The 23600-nt window shown below is 32.2% G+C and overlaps 1 protein-coding gene across 1 annotated transcript in view; it reads left to right on the top strand.

Annotated features, from left to right (window-relative positions):
* LOC114328959 (pecanex-like protein 1) overlaps positions 1-23600 on the top strand; it is a 109992-nt gene that overhangs the window by 22768 nt on the left and 63624 nt on the right. Inside the window, exons 7-12 of the mRNA XM_050651575.1 lie at positions 614-932; positions 3525-3736; positions 4912-5116; positions 12084-12250; positions 13156-13381; positions 19398-19869. Of these exons, the coding sequence (XP_050507532.1) occupies positions 614-932; positions 3525-3736; positions 4912-5116; positions 12084-12250; positions 13156-13381; positions 19398-19869 (1601 nt within the window). The remainder of the gene's footprint in view (positions 1-613; positions 933-3524; positions 3737-4911; positions 5117-12083; positions 12251-13155; positions 13382-19397; positions 19870-23600) is intronic.

Below are 23600 nucleotides of genomic sequence, written 5' to 3'. Positions count from 1 at the left end.
AGATTTCCAAAATTTCACGCCTCAAAAATTCATAATAACTTAAAGTTCAAATTTAAAATCTTCTGTGTATTTAAAGTATTTCAAACGACCCAAAAAGCGCGCGAATACTTGTGACGTAACATCATTATATTTTATAATGACATTTATCGTATGTAATAATATATACCAGTTTATATAAAACACTCAAATATTAGTCAGAAATAGCAACTATCAAAATATTTATAAAACTGAGTGTCAATTGAATGCCAAACCTAATGAATTAACGGCGAGGACTTCAAATACTATAATGATATGACGTCACGACCAATGAGGGCGCGTTTGGGCTGCCTGCTATAATTTGAATTTTCTCTCGATTTTAATCGTCTTTAAGGGCTAAACTAAAGACAAAAAAAAGTTTTTTATATATGTTTTAAATTATGTTCTATTGTGTTTTATAGCAGTTTTTCGAATTTAAAATTTTATGCAAGTACATACCCTATTACTATTTAATATTACTACTAATAATTGATTTGGCAAGAGTGATAAAATTATGCAGAAACGAACAATTCAGAAAAAAATTATGATAGCTCAGTTGCACAGACTATAAACGTAACCTGTATTACATGATTCGCAGGTAGTCATAGCCCCCTCATGTACATTAAACCCAAAAAACCGAAAAGTGTGCCTTACTCCCTCAACGACGAGAAGTACCACCAAACTGCGAAGCTATCTTCCACGAAATCCGTCATAGCGCCCGTTCAATATCAGCACAGCTCCAAAACCAATACCAACTCCAAAGATCGACTTCTGGAAAATAACGACAACTCCAATTCCAGTACTACACCCGACATGCAGGATGCTAGGACTGATTTCTATAACACAGATAACGACGTCAGCGATAAAAATTTGTCTTTCAGCAACTCTAGCATGGAACTGGACGATAATAGAGCTGCGTAAGTATTTCTTTCTTATGTTAAGCAACCCCTTTTTTCGATCGGTCCATTTAATTTTGACTTTCGTTATACATCTTCTTCTTACGGTGCCTATTCGTTACGGATGTTGGCGATCAGCATGGCTATCCTAACTTTGATTACTGCTATTCGGAATACTCCGGTTGTAGATGCATTGAGCCACTTTCTTAGGTTTTGAAGCCAAGATATTCTTCTCCCTGATCCTTCCTTTTGTTCTGAGGGATGAGTTGCAACAAGCGATATCTCTGTTTTTTTCTTATAACATGACGAAGATATTCTAGTGTTCGTTCTTTGATTGTGTTAACAATCTCACATTCCTCGCCCATTATACGTAGGACCTCAGCATTAGTCACACGATCCACTCATGAAATTCTTACAATGCGTCTGTAGCAACAAAACAAATCTGTCAGGCCTCTAGTTTTCTTATAGTCCAGGGCGGATCTGTTTTGAGATGGACGTTTAGGGGTGACTCATATTTTTTTGCAGAAATTGTATTTTTTTGCAGAAATTGCTTGGACTTAACTCATATAATAATAATTGAGTTATCCTCCCACTCAAAAAGGTCCGGAACATTGTTTAAATTATCAAAATGTCCAAAAATGAAGGACAAATTCGATTTTTTCTTCGTTTTTTGATTATAACTTTAAAAGTATTCATTTCCGAGAAAAGTTGCACTGACATAAAAGTTGTGTAATTAAATTTCCTACAATATAGGATTACAGGACTGAATAGCAAGTTGGATTTTTTTACGAATAGAAGTATACTGTACCTTTCATTTGCAATTTGTAAAATTAAAATCAGTTAACAATTTTTGGTGCTACGCGCAGGACAGCGGTGTTCGATTCACACAAGTTGATTTCCACCAAAATTTCTTTAAATCTTTATTATTTTCTAGCTCTATATTTTGTTGTATTTTAATATTTTAATTCCACAAAAATTAAACTAATTTGATTATTGTTTGTGAAATATTGTTTAAACAATTGCATATGTTTAAAAATAATAAACTTTTATTCTCTAAGTTAAAATATATGAACAAAGAAAGTTTTTGCTAAAAAAAGTGTAATTTCAAAGGACAAAGTATGTATTTTTATTTTGCAATAAACAAATTCATTTATTTATATCGAAATGTACTAAAAATTAAAATTTATCAATCATTATCAAAGGTCATTGGAATGCCCAATCAGAGCAAACGTATTCGCTGTCCTGCGCGTAGCACCAAAAATTAATGTTTATTTAAAAAAATTCCTGACGCCTGTAGTAGATTTTAATTTTGAAAATTGTAAATGAAAGGTACAGTATTATTCTATATGTAAAAACATTCAACTTGCTGTCTGCTTTATTTTCAGTCTTGCAACATTTAAAAAAAATGAATTTTTTTTTGCGAAAGCTGGATTGCAAAATTTATTTTGCAAAATCTGTTAAACCTATCTTAATGAAATTTACAGAGTTGTTTTATTATATCATAAAGTTTTTCTGGGTAAAATATGAAGGTCCTATGTGTAGGATAAATGGTTGAAAAACGTAAAATGCCAATATGTACATGTTGTTTATGGTTTTTACGCAATTATTGCTATTTTGCAACAAGGGTGACAATTTTTAAAATTTTTAACTAATCCGATATTGTAGGAAATTTATTGACAACTTTTATGTCAGTGCAATTTTTCTCGGAAATGAATACTTTTAAAGTTATAATCAAAAACCAAGAAAAAAATCGAATTTTTCCTTTATTTTTTGATATTTTGATTATTTCAACAATGTTCCGGACCTTTTTGAGTGGGAGGATAACTCAAATATTATTATGAGTTATTTCCAAGCATTTTCTGCAAAAAATATGAGTCACCTCTTAACTTCCAAATGTACTAATATTTTAACAGATGCGCCCTGGTCTATTAAAGAATCTTCAGAAAGTGCCCAGACCTCTCACTACTCCGTGTAATAACACAGAAAATACATAGCATCTGATGATAGAGAATTTGGTACCAAGTGGTAAATCGTGACTTCTGAAAAGAGACTTCATCGTTAGCTGATCTTGCTTTTCCCATCCGTTGTTTTATTTCAGTAAAGTGGTCCCATTGGCTTTTTATATTGGTACCAAGTTATGTGTAGCTGTCCACCCCGTTGTTTTGCTGTGAATTGGTCGTTGGTTAACCAAGAGCCGTGAATTTAATATTTCGCGCTTACTGACTGACATGTACTTTGTTTTTTTCGTATTGGGATCAAGTCCATGTTCTTTACTTATATCTGATATGCGCGACATTATTCTTTGCAAACCTTCTAAGCTTTCTGTAAAAACTACTGCGTCTTCGGCATATCTAATGTTGTTTAGACGCACTCCGTTGACTAATGCGCCTTCCACTGGGTACAGAATGCATCCTTTTCTCATAGGGTATGTCTTCATACATATCCAAACTGTATATCTTAAATATTTTTCACAAATACGTCATTCTGTGATAAATTTTCTCTTCCATTACGGCTTGCAACTTGTCTAGTTATTTTTAGCTGTCCTTTTTTATCATGTTTTTTCTTTTTGCTACGTCAAAGCAATCTTCCACTCTATAATATCCATATTTTTAGCTGTATATATCCTATTGCCGCTGTTGAGGAAAAGATCGATAAACAGTTAAAGAGGAAGCCCAAAGAACTCGAAAGAGTAGTCAAAACCGAAGAAGAACAACCTACGGTAGTAGTGAGAAAGAAGAGAATCGCCAGGACGAGAAGAAGAGCATTTAGCGACGACCAACAGGGGAAGTTGAAGTGCCAACATCAGGGAAAATTTTCTAGTACAGGTTGGTAAATATTTTATATATAAAGTCCCTACTCATATCGTTAGACAGGGGATGGGACATCTCGGCAAAGCCGTTTCGGCGGCGCGATTTAGGCGTCTCCGTTTGGGTGTCGAGTCAAGTTGACGTTAGCCGTTTCGGCGTTGGTCATTTCGGCGTCTGAATTAATTGGTGACGTTACAGGTTATTTGTCAGTTTAATAATTAAAAAATTGACTCTAGATTTTACGTTTCTAAGGTTACTGATGTTGCCAAAGTCACTTTATAGAAAACTCGATTTACGCACGCTACAGCGTTGTTTAAGTAAACAAAAAATAGTATTCTTTTTCTCATAGACATCTTTCAGTGCGTCACAGTTTTTCTATTTCTTTCTAACGCATTAAATTGTATGTGACAGAAAAAAGGCACGTCCGTGATTACAGACATTTATAACATTTATTCTAGTTGTCGATAGATGACGCTATAATCGAAAAAATAATTATTTACGAATTATATAATATATTTACGAATATAATTTGTACAATTTATAAGACTATACAAATCAAAGAAAATACCATTTTATAAATGCAATAAACACAATTGATTTGTTTTTATGCCAAATTGCAAATAAAATGTGACAACTGTCAGATTTAACTAAAATGTCATGTTAGAATAAATGTTATAAATGTGTATTATCACGGACTTATCTTTTTTTCTATCATTTGTGACCCACTGAAAAATGCCCATGCAAAGGACTTTCCCACTATAAAAAATATTTTATTTGTAAATTTACCATTACATATATTATGTGTTTATATCCAACCTACAAAAATTATTCAACAAATATAAATTAAAATAAAGTATTTATATTTATAATTGTATTGTATTTATAAAGGCATCTTTAATGAGCCAACCAAACAAATTAATAATACATACTTAACATTTTTGTTAACGTGTTTCAAAGTGATCATGGTAACATCAGTAACCTTAGAAACGTAAAGTCTAGAGTCAACTTTTTAATTATTGAGCTGGCAAAAGTAACTTTTAACGTCACCAATTGATTTCGACGCCGAAACAGCTGACGTGAACTTGGTTCGACGCCGAGATGTCCTAAATTCCATTAGACACTCTTACCAAATTCTGGTTTTATTTGTTTCATTATAAATTATAGGCGTTTTACAGATTTTTATTTTGTTTTAGAGCCTTTAAAGAGGGATTCCGAATGGTGTAGTACGACGACGGTGTCTCTGGAGCACGATGTCAGCAAAGTCCTGCAAGACAACGTTCCATCCACTAGCAGTTTGGGCGCCATACCAAAGAAAACAAGACTGGCTTCGAGGGACCCTTCTAATTCCATAGCCAGGAAACTACCAAAGAGTGAATCTGAAAAATGTAGCGTTTGTCGGTTAGTTCATTGTCCTTAACAGTCATATATTTCTTGCCTGCGAATTTGAGTGTTAAAGTTAACCAGAGCTTTTTATTTAAACTTCCTAATTTTTTTTATTAGGTCTATTCTGTAACTACAAATCAAATAGAAATGAGTCAAATCGAATAGTAGACCAGGGCGGATCTGTTTTGAGGTGGATGTGAGAGGTGGCATTCGGATTTTTGCAGATAAAGTTAGATGACAACTTCAATAATTATAATTGACTTACGCTCCTTCTCAAATATGCCCGGAACATTAATAAAAAAATTAAAATATTTAAAAATTTCGAAAAATATCGATTTTTTCTACTTTCTTTGCTTATAACTTTAAAACGATTCATTTTGGAACAAAGTCGTACCGAAACAAAATAAAGATAATTGAATTTTATATGATAAACTGCTGGTTAAAAATGTCTCAAATTATTACCCTTTCTGCAAAATAGCAATAAATACAAAGTAAGGGGGCAAAATAAGCCTGTTTTTATTCAATGTTTTTCAACCACTTTGGTTGAACTTAGTACCTTCGTTTTTCGGTTAGAAAATTCTTACAACATACTTAAACCATCCACAAAATTCCATTAAAATTTACCTAATAGATTTTGCATAATAATTTTGCAATCTAATTTTTTTTTAAAGTTCAATTTTTTTAAGAACTTTCTAAAGAAAAAACAGACCATTTACAAGTTTGCTAATTTTTTTTACATATATAAAGAGGTTCTCTACGTATCCAATACACTTTACAGAATTAAAATCGGATTAAGCGGCCTCAGCATTGTTTTAAAGTTATAAACAATTTTTTGGCTTATAAACAAATACAGTGAGGACGTTTGAGTTGGTATAAATTCATTTTTTCGAGAATAGGCGTATCTGGAGATAAATCCCGAAACAGGTCGATTGTTATTTTTAAATTCTAATTTTTTGGTATATATATCGTACTAGTGACGTCATCCATCTAGGCGTGATGACGTAATCGATGATTTTTTTAAATGAGAATAGGTGCCGTGTGATAGCTCAATCGAAAGTCTATTCAATTTTGTATTCACTAATATAAACATTATCATAATTGTTTATACAGGGCTTGAATTAAATTTTTTTTGAATTAAATTAATTCCAATATTTAGATTACATCATCACACCCAGATGGATGACGTCACTAGTATGATATTTATGCCAAAAAACTATAATTAAAAATAAAAATCGATCTGTTTCAGGATTTACCTCCAGAGCCGCCCATTCTCAAGAAAATGAATTTATTCCAACTCAAACGTCCTCACTGTATTTGTTTATAAGCAAAAACATTTTTTATAACTTTAAAACAGTGCTGAGGTCGCTTAAATAATCCGATTTTAATTCTGTAAAGTGTATTAGATAGGTAGAGAACCTCTTTATATTTAAAAAAATTAGCAAACTTCTAAATGGTCTACTTTTTGTTCAAAAAGTTTTTAAAAAATTTGAACTTTTTTAAAAAAAATTTAGATTGCAAAATTATTATGCAAAATCTATTAGGTCGATTTGAATGAAATTTGGTGGACGGTTGAAGTATATTGTAAGAATTTTCTAAGCAATTATGAAGGTTCTAAGTACAACCAAAGTGGTTGAAAAACATTGAATAAAAACAGTCTTTTTTGCCCCCTTATTTTCTATTTATTGCTATTTTGCAGAAAGGGAATTTGAGAATTGAATTTGAAGACATTTTTAACCAGTAGTTTATCATATAAAATTCAATTATCTTTATTTAATTTCGCTACGACTTTGTTCCAAAATAAATCGTCTTAAAGTTATAAGCAAAGAAAGTAGAAAAAAATCGATGTTTTTCCGCGTTTTACCAATGTTCCGCGCATATTTGAGAAGGAGCATAAGTAAATTATTATTACTGAAGGTGTCACCTAACTTTATCTGCAAAAATCCGAATACTACCTCGCACATCCAAAAATAGACGTTTTTTCACAGATCCGCCCTGGTCTACAGAGGTCAGCAAGTCGGATCAGAATTTGTAGGAATTGGTATTCTGTAACTCATTTCGATCTCCACTATCGGAACGTTGGGGAAATTGATTTCGACTAGACAAGCCCTGTCGAGATTGCATTTCGACATCGTAGGTAATCGGTCTTGACGCTTGCGCATTGGCAATATTATTGTTGTTTTGACGTTTATTTGTTAAGGCCATGGGTACATAATTCGCAAATATTTTACGGCTATCCCTACTTTTTCTGCCTTCACATGGCAAATTAAGTGTAGTAAAATTCACACTGGTATGGATATGTAAATATTACTAGAATGTCATTCTATTACTTGACAATTTCATAACTAACTTAAAGATATGGCTTTTGAATGTTCTTGGATAACTGTTATTTTTTGTATAATTGCAAATTATTAATTCAGTTAATAAATGTGATAATTTTTTCACTAACTATGTATTCAGTGATTGTAATAATTTATATGTACCTACAACAAAAACTAATAAATAATCTATCGAGAAAAGAGAAAAAGTGTTTTTTAATAATAGGTTTGTTCTAGCATCAGTTTCAAACGGTTTGAAACCATCAGCGAATAGTCGACCAGCGCGAGTAGAGGGAATAGCACTGGTGACTGTATTATGTTCTCTCACTGACCAACTGTTTGCTGACGGTTTCTGACTAGTTTGACTGTTTGCTAGAACAAACCTAATATATTGTTACTATGGAACGCTTACAATTTTGAACATCTTGTAACAACAAAATACTTGGATCACAGAATATATCTTGATGTATTCTCTGCTCTATCTTCCATAAATAATACACAATAAATAACTTTTTATAAAGTTCACGTCTTAAATCAGTTATTTATCAAATACACTATATATCAATATTATTTACTCAACAACTCAAAATATTCCCGATTCATGTCAAATATTTAAAATTGTCACTGATTGTCAGTGTCTGACTGACAATATTATGCTGACAATATTCTATTCGATTTTGTGCGTTGTATGACAAAGATAGATTTGGAAAATATTACCACGGACATTGTGTTGATTTTTTTCGAATCCTGAAAAAATCAATAAATATTTTTGAAAAATCTAAACGCAGAATGAATGACTAAATTATTACCGAGGGCCGAAAGTCCCTTAGAATAAATAAAAAGTTTATTTTGAATGAGATATTTGAAATTAAAAATAACACTAAATGTTTTCTTAGTTTTTCACCCCTGTAACTTATTAAAATAAACATTATAGAAGTTCTCAGGGACTTTCGGCCCTCGCTAATAACGTAATCTTTTTTTTTTTTTTTTTTTTTTTTTTTTTTTTTATTATCAGCATCAACCACTTTGGGTTATTAGCTGTACTGTCATTGATACATGGTTACTTAAATCTAATAGCATTTTGATTAGGTATTACATAAGTTCACATTTAGGTAACAATATCATAATTTACAAATTAAGAATGGGGTTTATAAAATGTTAACAGTGGTTATAGTTTGTTTAAAACATTAATGTCTTTCAAATAATTAAACAAATGCGTAAGCTTACAGTGTGATCCTAAGGCTGCTTTTATATTGAGAGGTATGGAGTGTTTTTGTCTTTCATTAAGATATTTAGGACACTCTATTAATATATGTGTTACATTGATGTCGCAATTACACAGGTCACAAATAGGGCGATTTGACTTGGAGATTAGGTAGCTGTGAGTAAGTCTGCTATGCCCTATGCGTAAACGATTTAGCTTCACAAACAGCTGGCGATTTAGGTCTATCTCACACCAAGGTTCAATTGAGGGCTTTATTGTGTGTAGAGATGATTGTGAAAGATTCCATTCGTTTTCCCATTTGTTTAACACTTTTTCTTTAAGGAATGGTTTGTAATCGGAAACAGGCACTAAGTTCACTAACACTAAAGACGCACTGTGTATTGCTTCTCTGGCATGGAAATCTGCTTTTTCGTTTCCTTGAAGTCCAATGTGTGATGGAACCCATATAAAGCTTACTTGCTGCATCGTGTTCTTCAGTAAATGTAATTGTTCTTTTATTAAAATACTTATAGGATTACTTGTATATAACTGTTCTATCGTATGTAATGCACTGAGAGAGTCGGTAATTATGAAAGATTTTTGAATTTTTTGAGTACGAATGTGAATGAGGGCTTGCATAATTGAATATAGTTCTCCAGAGTAAATACTGCAAGTGGAAGATAATTTAAATTGTAATATAGTGTTTGAATCTACAACTGCCGATCCCACACCATCAGCAGTCTTAGATGAATCTGTATAAATATAACAATGATCTGGGAAAGAAGCAAGTATGTTGAGAAAAGATTGATTAATTGTTGCATAAGGGGTATCAAGCTTATTGTATTTAGAAAGAGTTAGATCACATATTGCGGGAGGAAAGGTCCAGGGCGGAGGAGTTTGTAGTATCGGTTCGAAGATTTTAGTTTATTTCTGGAGCTGAATTTGTCGAACAATCACTATCTTGATAAGCGGGATCGTCTAGCATTTTTTCGATTTTGTTTATTAATTTAGTGCATTTGGTTTTCATGCTTTTTTCTGTAAAATATGGCTTAATTGTTGTTAACATGTAAATAAAATTGGGTATATCCGTTGTGTATGTTTGTAATAAACTAATGGGATCAGTCGAGCTAGTATAATTTTCAAAAAAGTCAAGTGTTTGTTCATATGTTAAGTTAAAATTATTTGACGTATCGTGAAATACTGTTTTTGTTGGCATCATTATTTCCTGAATTGATCTGGTAGATTCAGTTTGCTTTTTTTGTTTCTTTTTGGTTTGTGTTGGTACTTTAAATTCTTTATTTAATTCTTCAGTGGGAGATGGAGTAGTATTAATTTCCGAAATTGTTCTCTTATTGGTCGTTGACTGATCCTTAGATATACAATTAGTTTCCATAATTAATACGGGGGGCATTAAATTAGTATCTGTTTGTTGGTTAAGTGAAGGTTCGGCATTAGAATTACCGACTGGATGATTTGGTTCCATTTCTAGGGGTGATGGAATAGACTTGGGGGATTCTTGTGGTTGTTGTTGTATTGGTTGTTGTTGTATTGGTTGTTGTTGTTGTATTGGTTGTTGTTGTATTGGTTGTTGTTGCATTGGTTGTTGTTGTATTGGTTGTTGTTGTATTGGTTGTTGCGGTTGGTGTTGGATATGAGAGGAATCGTTTTGTTGATTATGATTTGAACAATTTGCTGCAATGTGACCTGTGTTCTTACAGATAAAACATGAAGGTTTATCTAAACTTAAATATATGCGATACGAAGTTTGATCATATGTCATTAAGAAAGAAGAGGGAAGGTCTATATCTGCAAGTGGTTGAATATAAGTTTGTCTTCTAAAACTGAGGACGTGTTGAAATTCTGGAAGTTGACTACCGATTCTAAGGAAGGTTAAAGGTGACATTAATTTAAGACCGAATTTGGTTAACTCATTCTCTATTAGAATATGTGGAATAGAAGGGCAAACACCCGATAGTAACAGTCTTTCGTTTGGAGTTATCAATTTTCGTGCTTTTAGATTTTCGCCTTTAATTGTTATTTCTGCTGGACCGGACATAAATTTTTCCACCAGGGATTCGCTGGAGAGATAAATACATATTCTGTTATGTGATAGCCTTGATGAAAATAAAATATTCCGTGGATGAACAACTTCACCAAGTGCTATTAAGTACTCTTCTATTTTAGTATCAGGTAGCGAATTAAATAAAATTGCTTGCAGCTTTGAAGGAAATTGAATTGAAGAAGCATTGTTAAGCACAGTTGAATATGAGGTTTTGTTTTGAGGTTGTTGATGATCTTCAGTCATGATTGTTGACAAATTAGTTAGGTCGGATCTGGTATCATTTGGTATACTCATTAGTAATTATGAACCAGTTTCAGAACCAGAACTAGTTCCGAGAACTGGCCTTTCGGCCGTCACTTAACCTTACAAACGGTATGCTTTGTAATGTTTTGAATAAATAAATAATAAAAACTCACTGGTTTATTCCGTAAGGTAACTGCACTATATACTATTACTTTTTGCTTATTCTCAAGTTTATTTGGATATAAACTACTTGAAAAAAGATGATTTTTTGGGACTGAAATGTAAACACAGTTTGTGTTACCATGTTCAGGACCGGACTCCAACGTAATCTTTCATTCTGCGTTCAAATTTTTAAAAAATACTTATTAATTTTCTTAGGATTCGAAAAAAATGAATCCCCATTTGAATAACATTGCAGAAAATACGTACCGATCCTCTTAAATTAATTAGCGATTTTCGTCTGTGTTATTATTTATTTAGATAATTGTATACATATTTAATTTTATATGCCAATAATTTTACAGCATCAATATTTAATAGAAATCATTAGACATTTTAAGAATTGCTACTCTAATTAATTTACTGGTAGAATGTGTAGATTCGAAAGTATCCATTGTGTTTCAAACGAAAAACCAAAATTTTTCTTTGGGAAAAGACTTATACTTTTACCGTGCAATAATATTTTATGTTCAGAGATAAAGTCTATTATGTGATTTAAATACTCAGCAGATGTTTTTTCTTTAGTGTTCGTGTTCCCAATCGGTATTCCACTGGCCATTTGTTATTATTGTTATGTTGAATTATGTTGAAACTTAACCACAACCATCCAAAAGAAACCATCATTTCTTCTTTTTTTGATGAATTCTTCGCACAGAACACTTACCTCACTTTGCAGTGCGGTGTTTCCACCTACTCTTGAGCGCGTCAAATAGAAGTTGGCGTTTTCGATTTACACTGATTACGATGTGAGTTACGGAATGCCAATCCAAATACGAAAACGACGCGATAAATATCCAACATTCCGGTTTGGGGTAATTACGATTCGACTTGGTCACTTCTATTCGATTTGTTAAAAGTTACAGAATAGGGCTGATAGTTATGGTTTTATTTAAATATGTGTTTAGGACAGTCTGAAAACATTTTTCGTTATATTTGCAGATGTAAACCATCTAGGTTAGACAGGGAGAGAAACAAACCTATGAAAGAGAACAAAGTGACCCAAACACAGATGAGGCATTCAGAAAGCTTAAGTCCGGTAGAGGGTTTGGAATGCGTTATATATTCACCACCTTTATCTCGAGCTATACTGAATTTACCAAAAATGAGTGAGTATTTACACAAATCTTAGTGACATTTTAAGATATACAGGGTGTTTAATTAATAATTGGAAATATTTTAACTGTAGATTTCTGGGCTCAAAATATTAAAGTTTAATCCAAATCACCTAGTCCGAAAATGCTTCTTAAGGGAGCTAGAGCTCTTTGAAGATGGCGTCTGTAATAATTAGTTTTTTTAATATACCCCCAGAACGATTCTATCTAAAAAAAAAAGAAAACTGGTACGCCTGTTGGTTCCAGAGATAAATCTATCCCATAAGTTGCGAATTTTTAGTACCGGTCATATGCGTCCGTTTTGGGTAGGTCAACAGTTATTTTATCGCATTATTTTTTGTGTCTTTAATTTTTAAACATTTTTTACACTAGATTATTAAATTATTAGGTATTGTAGTACTAAAAGTTACTTTTGCTTTAAATCAATGAAATTACACTTTTTTCGAACTTCTTTTTAAAATTTTGTTCAAATCGTTTTTTTCTAGAAAACGGTTTATTCGACCGATTTAAAGCAAGAGTACTTTTTAGTATTAGGATACCTCACGATTTAATAATCAGTCTCACAAATGCTTAAAAGTTAAAGACGAAAAAGTTATGTGATAAAATAACCGTTGTCCTACCCAAAAGTGACGCCTATGACTGGTACTAGAAATTTCTCATTGATGGAATCGATTTATCCCTGGAAGATAAAAGTTTTCGATTTTCTTAATAGAAGCGTTCTGGATGTATTTAAAAAAATAATTACAAGAAGCCATCTTCAAAGAGCTCTAGCTTATTTAGGAAGCATTTTCGGACTAGGTGATTTGTGTTAAGCCTTAATATTTTGAGCCCAGGAATCTACAGTTAAAATATTTCGAACTAATAATGAAACACGTTGTATTTATTTATTTTATTTTTAGCTTGTGGCGGCGACACCAGCAAAGCAGATTCGCAATCCAAGAACGAAGATGGTTCTTCGAATGGTTCCAACAACGAACTGAGCACATTGCTACCACCTGCGCCTTTGCTTTCTGCGTTTTTAAACTCAAGACCCGCCAACATGAGTACCTCGATGGGTTTGGAGAATATCCGTTCTAATTCCAACCGCATGAGACTGAAAAGGATTAACAGAAACAACAGGAGGAGGTGAGTACCAGGAATTTGTTGTATATACCAGTATCAGCAAGATGTTAACTCATAGAGTTCTATAAAATAACCTAGAGATGGAACACCCTATGATGTTATTAAGACAGAGTCGAAGCATATTGATGTAACCTGATGTAAAAATAACCTAGAGATGGAACTCCCTATGATGTTATTAAGACAGAGTCGAAGCATATTGATATAGTTTAAAAAACCATATTTTCTTGTAGGCAAAGGAAAAGTCACTGTTAACAGCAAAACAAAAGCAAATCAGGGTCGTTGTTGGCAAAATCTAAACGTTATTGGTCGGTAGAAGATTGGCCCCGAGTAAATTTTAGTGACGAATCAAAATTTGACGTATGTCTTGTAGGGGAGTGCACATAGATTTTCACTTTGGAAAAAATCAAACAAGATAGAACTTTTTGTAATTTCATTAAGAAATGTTTAATAAACAATATATCAAAAAGTTCTACTCGAGAAGTGGGTGCTTCATTTTTTATTAAACAAATGAACTACGGAATTAGGTGTTTTTTAAATAACTCCGAAAATATAAACTTCAGAAAAAAACTGACTTGACCATTGCAAAATTCAGAAAATTTTACAAAAAAAACCTTATATAAAGATTTTTCTAAAATTAAATTTGTAGCTTCTATAATTTTTTATTTTTAACGCTAAAGTCACCCTTCTCACAAACATTGGCGCACTGTAAACTAGCATACGGCGAAGTGCACGGTTGAGTTATTTTAATGTAATTCTTTAACTAATGGATCAAATGAAATTTTACAAATTGGACATGAAAGAAGAATAATTAAGCTATCTTATGATTATAATAGAAATAAATAAAATGTATGGGCATAATTAAGGTGTGGGCGGAAAATGAGCCTTAAATGAATTTTGTTTAAAAATGATTTAAAAATGTGTAACTAATACAATTTTTCTTATAAGACTCTCAATTTTGCACAACTTACCTTTCAAGCATCTTACTAAATGATGTTTCATTCAAAAAAAATCTCAAAAATTTAATTCAAATGATATGACGTCTCAAAAAATGTAATTTTTGAAATTTTCGTAGTTTTATAGAATTACCACCACTTTAATACGGTATTACTCAAGTTTGAACAGATCTGTTACAGTTTTATAAGTGCTTTTTCAAAACTTAGGATGTAATCTTTAAAATGCACTAAATTATTTTACTTTAGAAATGAAATAGACTATTTCTTTAGAAATGAAATAGACCAGCTAAAAAAATGTTCATACAAAGTGATCAAAACTTTTTTTTTGTAAAACTTACCTTAAAATACATATAATAATAGTCCATTCTTTCACGGTTTTTGCTCTAAATTTTAAAGAACCGCTTGGATTGACATGAAATTTGGCATACGCATATCTTACATGTCAAAGAAAAAAAGTGATATTGTGCCGATGTGTATTTTTGCCCTGGGGGTGATTTTCACCCCCTGTTAGGGGTGAAAAAATATAAGTCTAAAATAAGTCCAGAAATGGATAAACTGACTAATTTTAAGTAACTTTTGTTCTATAGAGCTTTTTCGCCAAGTCAACACTTCTCGAGTTATTTGCGAGTGAATATGTTCATTTTTCAACAAAATAACTACATTTTTAGACGGTTTTTCGCAAATAACTCAAAAAGTAAGTATTTTGTCGAAAAAAATGTTCTTAGCAAAAATATAGCCTGTAAAAAAGTAAAAAAAATGGTGTACGCGTTAGGTCTCTGGACTTCGTAAAACCAGAGTTATAGCCAATGAAAAATAGATTCATATTCACCAAATTTCAAATAGAATAGTTCGAAGTGAAATATCCAAAAAATTAAGCACTTTCTGGGGAAACCCATTATAATTTTTTTAAAGTGTTTAAAAAAAGCTTTATTTCTGTTTTTATAAAAAGTTTCTAGCATTAAATTTAAGCAAGTTACGCTCAAAATAAAGTTGGTCGCTTTTGTTTTGGCAAAAAAAATCGGGAAGACCACCCCCTAATTAACAACTTAAATGAAATTAATCGTTACCGCTCCACAAATTATTTTACTTATGTTGTGTTTATATGATCTTCAAGTTTCATCGATTCAAAGTGCTTATTTTTGGAAAAAAATTGGTTTTAAAGTAAAATTTTTAAAAATTTTAATTTTGAAAAATATTTTTTTTCTCAAAATAACTTAAAATTGTTAGAGATACCAAAAATCTCGAAAAACAAAAAAAGTCAGCATTGCTTTTCTGAATATCATGTATTTTTTTTGTTTTTCTGTTAGACCAAAAATTGATTGAGATTTGGTGTTTCTAAATTTGTATACATTCGTGATGAGTGACTCGTTCAACTCATTTTACCTACAGCCCTTTCAAAAATAAGGACTTTGAACCGATGAAACTTACAGATCATATAAACAATACATACACGGGTCAAAAAACTTGTGAAGTCGTAACGATTAAGTTCATTTGAGATACTAATTAGGGGGTGATAAGTAAAATGATGAATTTAACGATATTTTTAATATTATTTATACAAAACAATTGTTATTGTTTAAACAATTAATAAACAATTAGCGGCCAAATCTGCGAGTAGAACTTTTTACTTTAACATGTATATAAACTAACAAAAAAAGTTTTAGAAAAATATAAGCTTGTTTGAATTTTTCTGAAACAATGCATGTTTTGGTTCTAATTGCACTCCCCTATTGGTGATTACCGCAAACGACTTATTCGCACTAAGCATGAAGCTTTTTACAATGATTGTTTGAAATGGACAGAAAATTTTCTAAAGGAGTGATGATTTGGGATTGTATAGCAGTATTTTGAACTTATTGAAGGTACCGTAAATCCTGTAAAATATCAACAAATACTTCAAAACAACTACTACCAAGCATTGTGAAATTAAATGTTCTTGGTCTTCTAACAGTCTTGACTTAAATGTCATTGAAACAGTATGGCATAAAATGAAACAGACACTAAGGAACAACCTACAGCAGACATTATGTGAACTTAAATCCAAAATGTGAACAGTGCATATCCTTAGTCGAATCAGTGCTCAACCGTATTAGGGCTGTCATAAAGTTATTAGAGCGATGCTATTCCGTTTTTAAAAATAAATATTCGTTCTGTCCCAATATTTAGTTGCTAACAAAATAAACATTTTTTTTTATTATTAATAAGTAGTTCTGTTAGAGTATGTACATCTTATTTTGTGTTACTGATTGAACCTTTATTATTAGTAATTAACTAATTACATATACGCCAGTCAATGAGAGCAAGAATAGGATATTACCTCCGAATTCTATCCTACTGCATGGATTTTAATGAAATTTTGGGCCTAGCCTCTACTTATCTCCTAATTCAAAGTCTACCCTATGCCTATGTGTGCTTTTATCTTGGAGATGGTTCCCACCCCGCCTCGGGGGTGGAAAATTTTTTAATTAAAATAACCACGGTAGTGGTTAGAGCATCTAATTCTAAGCAAAAACTCTATAATTTTTTTTGAAAACAATAATTTTTGAGTTATTCGTGGTTGAAAATTGGCCATCTATATTGAAACATAACATCTTTTAGAACAGTTTTTTGCGAATACCTGAAAACTATGTATCTAACTAAAAAAACTATATAAAACATTTTTGTAGCTTATAAAAAAGCAAAGAGATTCGTTCCTTCATAAATCCTAAAAAAAGAGATATGGTAGGTGAAAAGAGTTTGTTTTTTGGAGCATTCTCAAATTGGTGTATTCAACTTGAAATAACAGAGAAAAGGTCGATTTTAGGTGTATAATGCTATCAATATCTTTTGTAGTGCTTGAAGAGACCTTTAAAATGAGCAATATTAAAGGTCTATTACGTTCCAACTAAGCGAGATATGCAGCAAGAAAAGTTGATGGCTAATGTATTTTAAGAAAAAATGAGAAGCACATTTAACCCCCATCCACCAGAATTTAAATGCATCGTTTTCCTTCTACAATATCTTACTATAGTGTTATTTCTATGTTTAAAAAGTTGGACGGGTTTAAAATGAATGGTTTTTGAAAAAAAATAAGATCAACATAGAGCGCATATTTAATTTTTTTTTAAATCTTCTTTTTCTCCATGTAACTTGAAAATGATAAGAGATACAGTAATTAAAAATAAAAACAAAATTTTTATTTAAAAAACTCTACATTTTTGTGCAATATCTTTTTTTCGTACCTCTTATCATTTTCGAGTTACATTTAGAAAAAAGAAGATTTTTAAGAAAATTTAAAAATGCGCTCTATAACTTCATCTTATTTTTTTCAAAAACCATTCATTTTAAACCCGTCCAATTTTTTGAACATAGAAATAACACTATAATAAAAGGTATTGTAGAAGGAAAACGACGCATTTAAATTCTGGTGGATGAGGTGTTTCTCATTTTTTCTTAAAATATATTAGTCACCAAACTTTTTGCAGCATATCTCGCTTAGTTTGAATGTAATCGACATTTACCATCGCTTATTTTAAAGGTTTTTTTTCAAGTACTACAAAAGGTATTAGTATCATTATACACCTAAAATCGACCGTTTCTCTGTGATTTCAAGTTGAATACACCGATTTGAGCATGCACCAAAAAACAAACTCTTCTCACCTACCATATCTCTTTTTGTATTATAACTAGAAGATTTATGAAGGAACGAATCTCTTTGTTTTTTTTATGAGCTACAAAAATATTTTATATAGTTTTTTCGTTAGATGCATAGTTTTTAAGGTATTCGCAAAAAACTGTCCGCAGAGGTGTCATTTTTCGATGAAAATGGCCAATTTTCAACCACGCATAACTCAAAATGTATTGAGTTTTCAAAAAAAATTATAGAACAGTTTTTATTTAGAATTAGGTGCCCTAGCCACTTCCGAGGCTATTTTAACCAAAAAAATTTCCACCCTGAGAAGGGGTGGAAGGGGTGGGAAACCACCCCCAAGATGAAAGCGCACATCGGCATTGGGTAGACTTTATTTCTTGAGCTATTCCCTACTTACTGTGAAAATATCAAATAAATCGATATAGTAGGATGGAATTGGGAGCCAAATACCCTCATTGCCTGCCCTAATAGTATTACATTAAAAAAACATTAGAAAAAAATAAACTGTCCGTTAACTATCTGAATTATGCATGTATTTTACTTTGTCCCAATATACAGTGATGAGCGCGCTAATAACCGGCAAAATAACGCAAAAAATGGAAACATAATACATTATGAAATAAAAAGAGATGAAACTAGTAGAGGTGACAAAATATCAGTAGAAACCTATAATTTAATTTCAATTACATTACCACTATCGAGAGTTTCCACCTGTAGACGTTAGCTTAAGAGCTAGTTGACTTCAGTCATATTTTGTATGTATGACGTTCTTCCCCTAGTTTTATTAGGTTCTGGTGCGGGAGCACGCCAAATAGAATTCTATTTTAGTGACGTCACGTTGCCTAGCAACCGTCGATTCTCCCATTATAAAATTCTATTTTGTGACGTCAGTAAAATAGAATTCTATTTGGCGTGCTCTGGGGCCTGTTTGTCTTCTTCTTTGGTTTATTGGTCTTCACCTACTTGGGTATTTGGCTAGATCATCGTCTCGGAATAAAGGAAAAATCTCTCATTTGTCTGTAATTTGGAATTGATATGGTACAAATACAACAGAAGTAGAAACTTTTTTCGCTCAAGGATAACTGCCAACCGTTACACAATCTGCTTCAGCTTACAATTTTAGTTTGAAATTAAGTTTATTTGACGTTTCTTTTTCGAGTTGACGTTTATTTGTGTTAGAGAAGTCAAATGACATAAGACATTAAAATAAAATGTTTTTCGACGTCATACGTATAATTATGACTCTATGACTGAAGTCAACTAGCAGCTTATAAGAACTAGATTTATCTCGTACTATATCACAACTTAATGTATATGTTTTCCAACTTTTGCGTTATTTTGCCGGTTATTGGGGCACTCAACACTGTATAGTTGTTAGGGCTCGTATTGTCTTGATTGTGCAGTTTACTTTGTTCTTTACCGTATACGTTTTCAGATCTAACCAAGCAGCAAAGAAGGAAAATATCCCTGGATCCATAGCAGCTGGATACGGCAGATACACAGCTAGACATTATACTCCAGACACTCCAGAAGGATGCAATCATTGCAATATGGACGAATATGGAGATTTTTATGTGTTAACCTACGACGATAAAGCAGCTGGGGTATCCGCTAGTAGTGAAGCCGTAGGTCCTAGTACTTCCCAAGCCGGCCTCACTGTCGAGAAGTCCTCTCTTCACCGACGCCGAAGCGACGCAGCTGGCGTGACAGCTTCGTCCAGCAGGCCGCGTCGTACGGTCAACGACATCTGGGACAGTAACAGTACCGAATCGACTTGTAACAGTTCCATCTCTACCATTCTGGATGTCTCCTTGCAGAAGTCTAATCAACCTCTCAACTCGCCCATGGCTTCGGAGCCACACAATCGGCTTAAACAACCGTTTGAACACGATCGACTGTTAGTAGAGGTAAGTTTTTAAGATTTGTCTCCAAAACTTGGAGCAAAATCTGTCTTTATCAGGTATAGTACTTCCACTCTACACAGAAACTAGTATTGCAAAATTAAGCTGCTTTTCCATAGAAATCACAATAAATTAAACAAGGCTAAACAATACAGAATGTCTTTGATAGCTTATGAATTTGGACGTTTATAATAATTTTCAATGACAGTGGCAGTTTATTGGTTTATTTGCATTTATTGTGTATTTGGTTTTATAAATCAATAATGTTTTATTTATTTATCAATAAATTTTATTTGGGTTTATATTTATAAAAAATAAATATAATATTTCAGTAAATAAAGGAAGAGTTGCAATACTGACTTTTGGGTACCCAGACAAAGACGAGTATTAGTAATATCGTAGTGTTGATAACTCAATTTCGGAAAAATTTACACTTTTATCACTGTTTCCCCAAAGGTACGATATAGTAAAAATATATATTAAGAGTTTATTTATGTAATCCACTCGATAGTTTTGTATTATTTCTCAACCTTAGGTAATATTCAATCTTGTTAACAATACTAACTTTTTTGTTGTGACTGTTTTTTAATTTATTTATTACCGTTATATACCTATATTTAGCTTTATAGGTTTTATCTTTATGTTTAATGTTGAGTCCATCAATCGCTTCAATAGCGAAAAAAGATTAAACACTTCAATAAAATAACTTTATAAATTACGTTCACGTGATAATAGCCATTTCCTAATTATTACCACTGACAGTACGTATCAATGATCTACACATCGACGTACACTTCGCGTCATATAAAACTGGTACACTTTTTTTTCCCAATGTAAACCTGTGTTCAGACTGACAATTATTGTTCGTGAATCACTTCGTTGTTGCCATCACATATAACGGAATTGCACTAAATCTAAATACAAAAAATAACGTTTAAAATGTATATTTCGGATTGTAATACATATATTTAAATTCCACACTTGTTCACTGTAAAAGTTATTCATTTTGTATTACAGTGGAACCTCGATAACTCGGATTAATCGGGACCGCGGCCGATCCGGGTTATCGAAAATCCGGGTTAGCCGGAGAGCATGGCAAAAATTAATAAAATACGGTATACTTATAGATAAAGTCCGTTATGATTAAAATAACATTGAAATATATATGCACAATACACATCTAACTTACCTATAGTTGATTTCTAGGTAAAAAAACTCGGTCAGTTTCGGTTGTGTCAATTTCGTCTGCCATCGGAACAATGTTATGTTATTTAAGAACAGTGGCTCTTTCATTGTTTAAAAGACCATTGTTTTAAAAATAATTTTTTAAAAGACAGTTGGAAATAAATAAAGGAATAACAGCCAACAGGTGCCTGTTGTTTGCGATAGCCCCAGATAATTAACATCGCTCTGCCGCCGCCGCCGTGTGCCATGAGTCATTTTTACTATCGTATAGTTCAAATTACACAAATACCCATTATCTCTCAAATATTATATTATGGTCTAAGCCAAGTTTTATCAATGAAACTCAGATATTTTTAAGACATTCCAGAAGAGGCTACAGATAAAATGTTTTAATATAATTTTTATTGTTGAAATGTTTGTCTGATGAAAATCGGTCCGGGTTAGCCGGACTTCCGGGTTATCGGGAGCCGACTTATCGAGGTTCCACTGTAATTTCAAATTAAATTTTTAATTTTCCAGTGTGTTTTATTTATTCTACACAACTTAATGCAGTTTTGTCCTACAATTTACGAGAAATCAATCACACCTCTCGATTTGAAATTAAACATAATAATATAAAGTCATTATCTATCATTATTTTTGAATTGAAATATTTTCATAAATTATAATAAAACACGAATCAATGTATGGATACTTAAATGAGATGACGGACAATTACAATTGTTTTAGTTTTTAGTATATTAAAAAATGCGGTCTGTCGCACAGCCCCGTTTTTACCTAGTTTGATATAATATTTTCGTTGAACTGGCAACGTTGCCCTAGAAATTAGAATGACACTTGTGACAAGATCAACTTACACAACTTGAAAAACACGATTTTCGGTTATAAGAGTTGTACCAGTTTTTTTGACGCGAAGTGTACGTTTCACTTTATTTTTTGATTTAACTTGTTTGAAAGTGAATCGTGACGCATGGGAAAAGTTAGAGTGGAAGAACTTATAACACGTAAAGTACACTGCGCGTCAGAGAAAACGGGCACCCCACAAAATGGGTCATTTTTGATGTCTCGTATTTCCTAAACCTGTTGTCCGATTTAATTGATTTTTTTAATATGTTATAGCCTTCTTATATTCTTTAACAGTATCGCTGTAATATTGTTTCTAGACAGGTAAATTGGCATTGTATACCGGGTGTGCCAATCAAATTGTGATTTTTTCTCAAAGTTCACGTGACCTTGTGGAATATTCTAGCATTAATAAAATACTGAAATTAAAACCCAACGATAACCTCATGTTTTCTTAATATTCTGTTTTTTGATTCATTCGCTTAAGTTGAATAATAAAAAACTTAGGTACTTTAACATATAGCCTTGTCTTTCGTCACTACAGGGTGTTTTTAAATAATTATGGCAAACTTTAAGGGGTAATTCTGCATGCGAAAATAATGACAATTTGCTTTATAAACTTCGTTTCCGAGATAGGGGGTGTTCAATTTTTTTTATTAACTGATAATTCATTTATTGCTCTAAGACCGGTTAAGATATGCAAATGAAATTTGATGGGTTTTAACACTAGAATGTCTGGCTTAGCATACCTACCTAGAAAGCCGGAAGGGATCATTTTGGCCCCACGTTCTTTAATCAATTAAAACTCAGTTTAAAGAAATTAAATCAACTCTAGACGGTAGAATCTAATTTTATTTTTTACTTTTATTGTTTAACACATTCGCTGCCCATCAAAAACATTCGGAACACCATACAATTTGCAGTTTTTGATATTTGCCACACATTGCCTTGTTACAACCGTGGCAATGATTTGAAGTATGATTTCCTTTACAAAATATTTTCAACTGATATTTTTTTCGTTTTTGGATAGTAACAGTGATAGTTGTTGGTAGACCTGGTGTTGCTAGACGTAGTTCCAGATTGCGGGGGACAAGGTGTGGGGCCCATAATTCTTCACACAGCGGAAGAATAAACTTACGGAAACTGAGTCTACTTCCAGTTATTTTGTTTATAAATAAGCATGCATTTATTGCTTCCAAGTCAAGAGTATGATAAAACACGTACATAGGCCATTATCTTGAAGTTGCTTTTGTAGTATAAAGACGTGTCATTTGGTCCTCTACACCAACATTTGCATCTTTATGTTCACCTGTGTTCGCCAACAATTGTATCTTTATTACGTAGATGATCAGTACCAGTATAAGGGTAACCATATACAATAAACATACATAAATATAATTTTACCCATTCGACAGGAATTTGAAAGAAAGGATCGTCGAATTTACCAGAAAACGATAATAACTTACACGGGGCCAATTTGGTCCCTTTAGACTTCTATGGTAGATTTGTTAAAAAAACCATTAAATAAATTTAGTAAACAATATTTTTTGTTTTAAATAAGGCTTTGTACCAAAATATTAAAAGTCATAAAATATGAAAACATTATTGCCTCGAATAAAAAAACTACAATAACTTTAAATCGCAACAGGGACCAAATTGAACCCTTCGGCTTTCTAGTGTTAAGAGGTAGTTATTGCGCATTTTTTGAT

The sequence above is a fragment of the Diabrotica virgifera genome, chromosome 1, assembly GCF_917563875.1.
Source record: "Diabrotica virgifera virgifera chromosome 1, PGI_DIABVI_V3a".
Taxonomy (NCBI): domain Eukaryota; kingdom Metazoa; phylum Arthropoda; class Insecta; order Coleoptera; family Chrysomelidae; genus Diabrotica; species Diabrotica virgifera.
The sequence above is the reverse complement of the archived record's forward strand: the minus strand, read 5'-3'. Positions and strand labels throughout refer to the sequence as shown.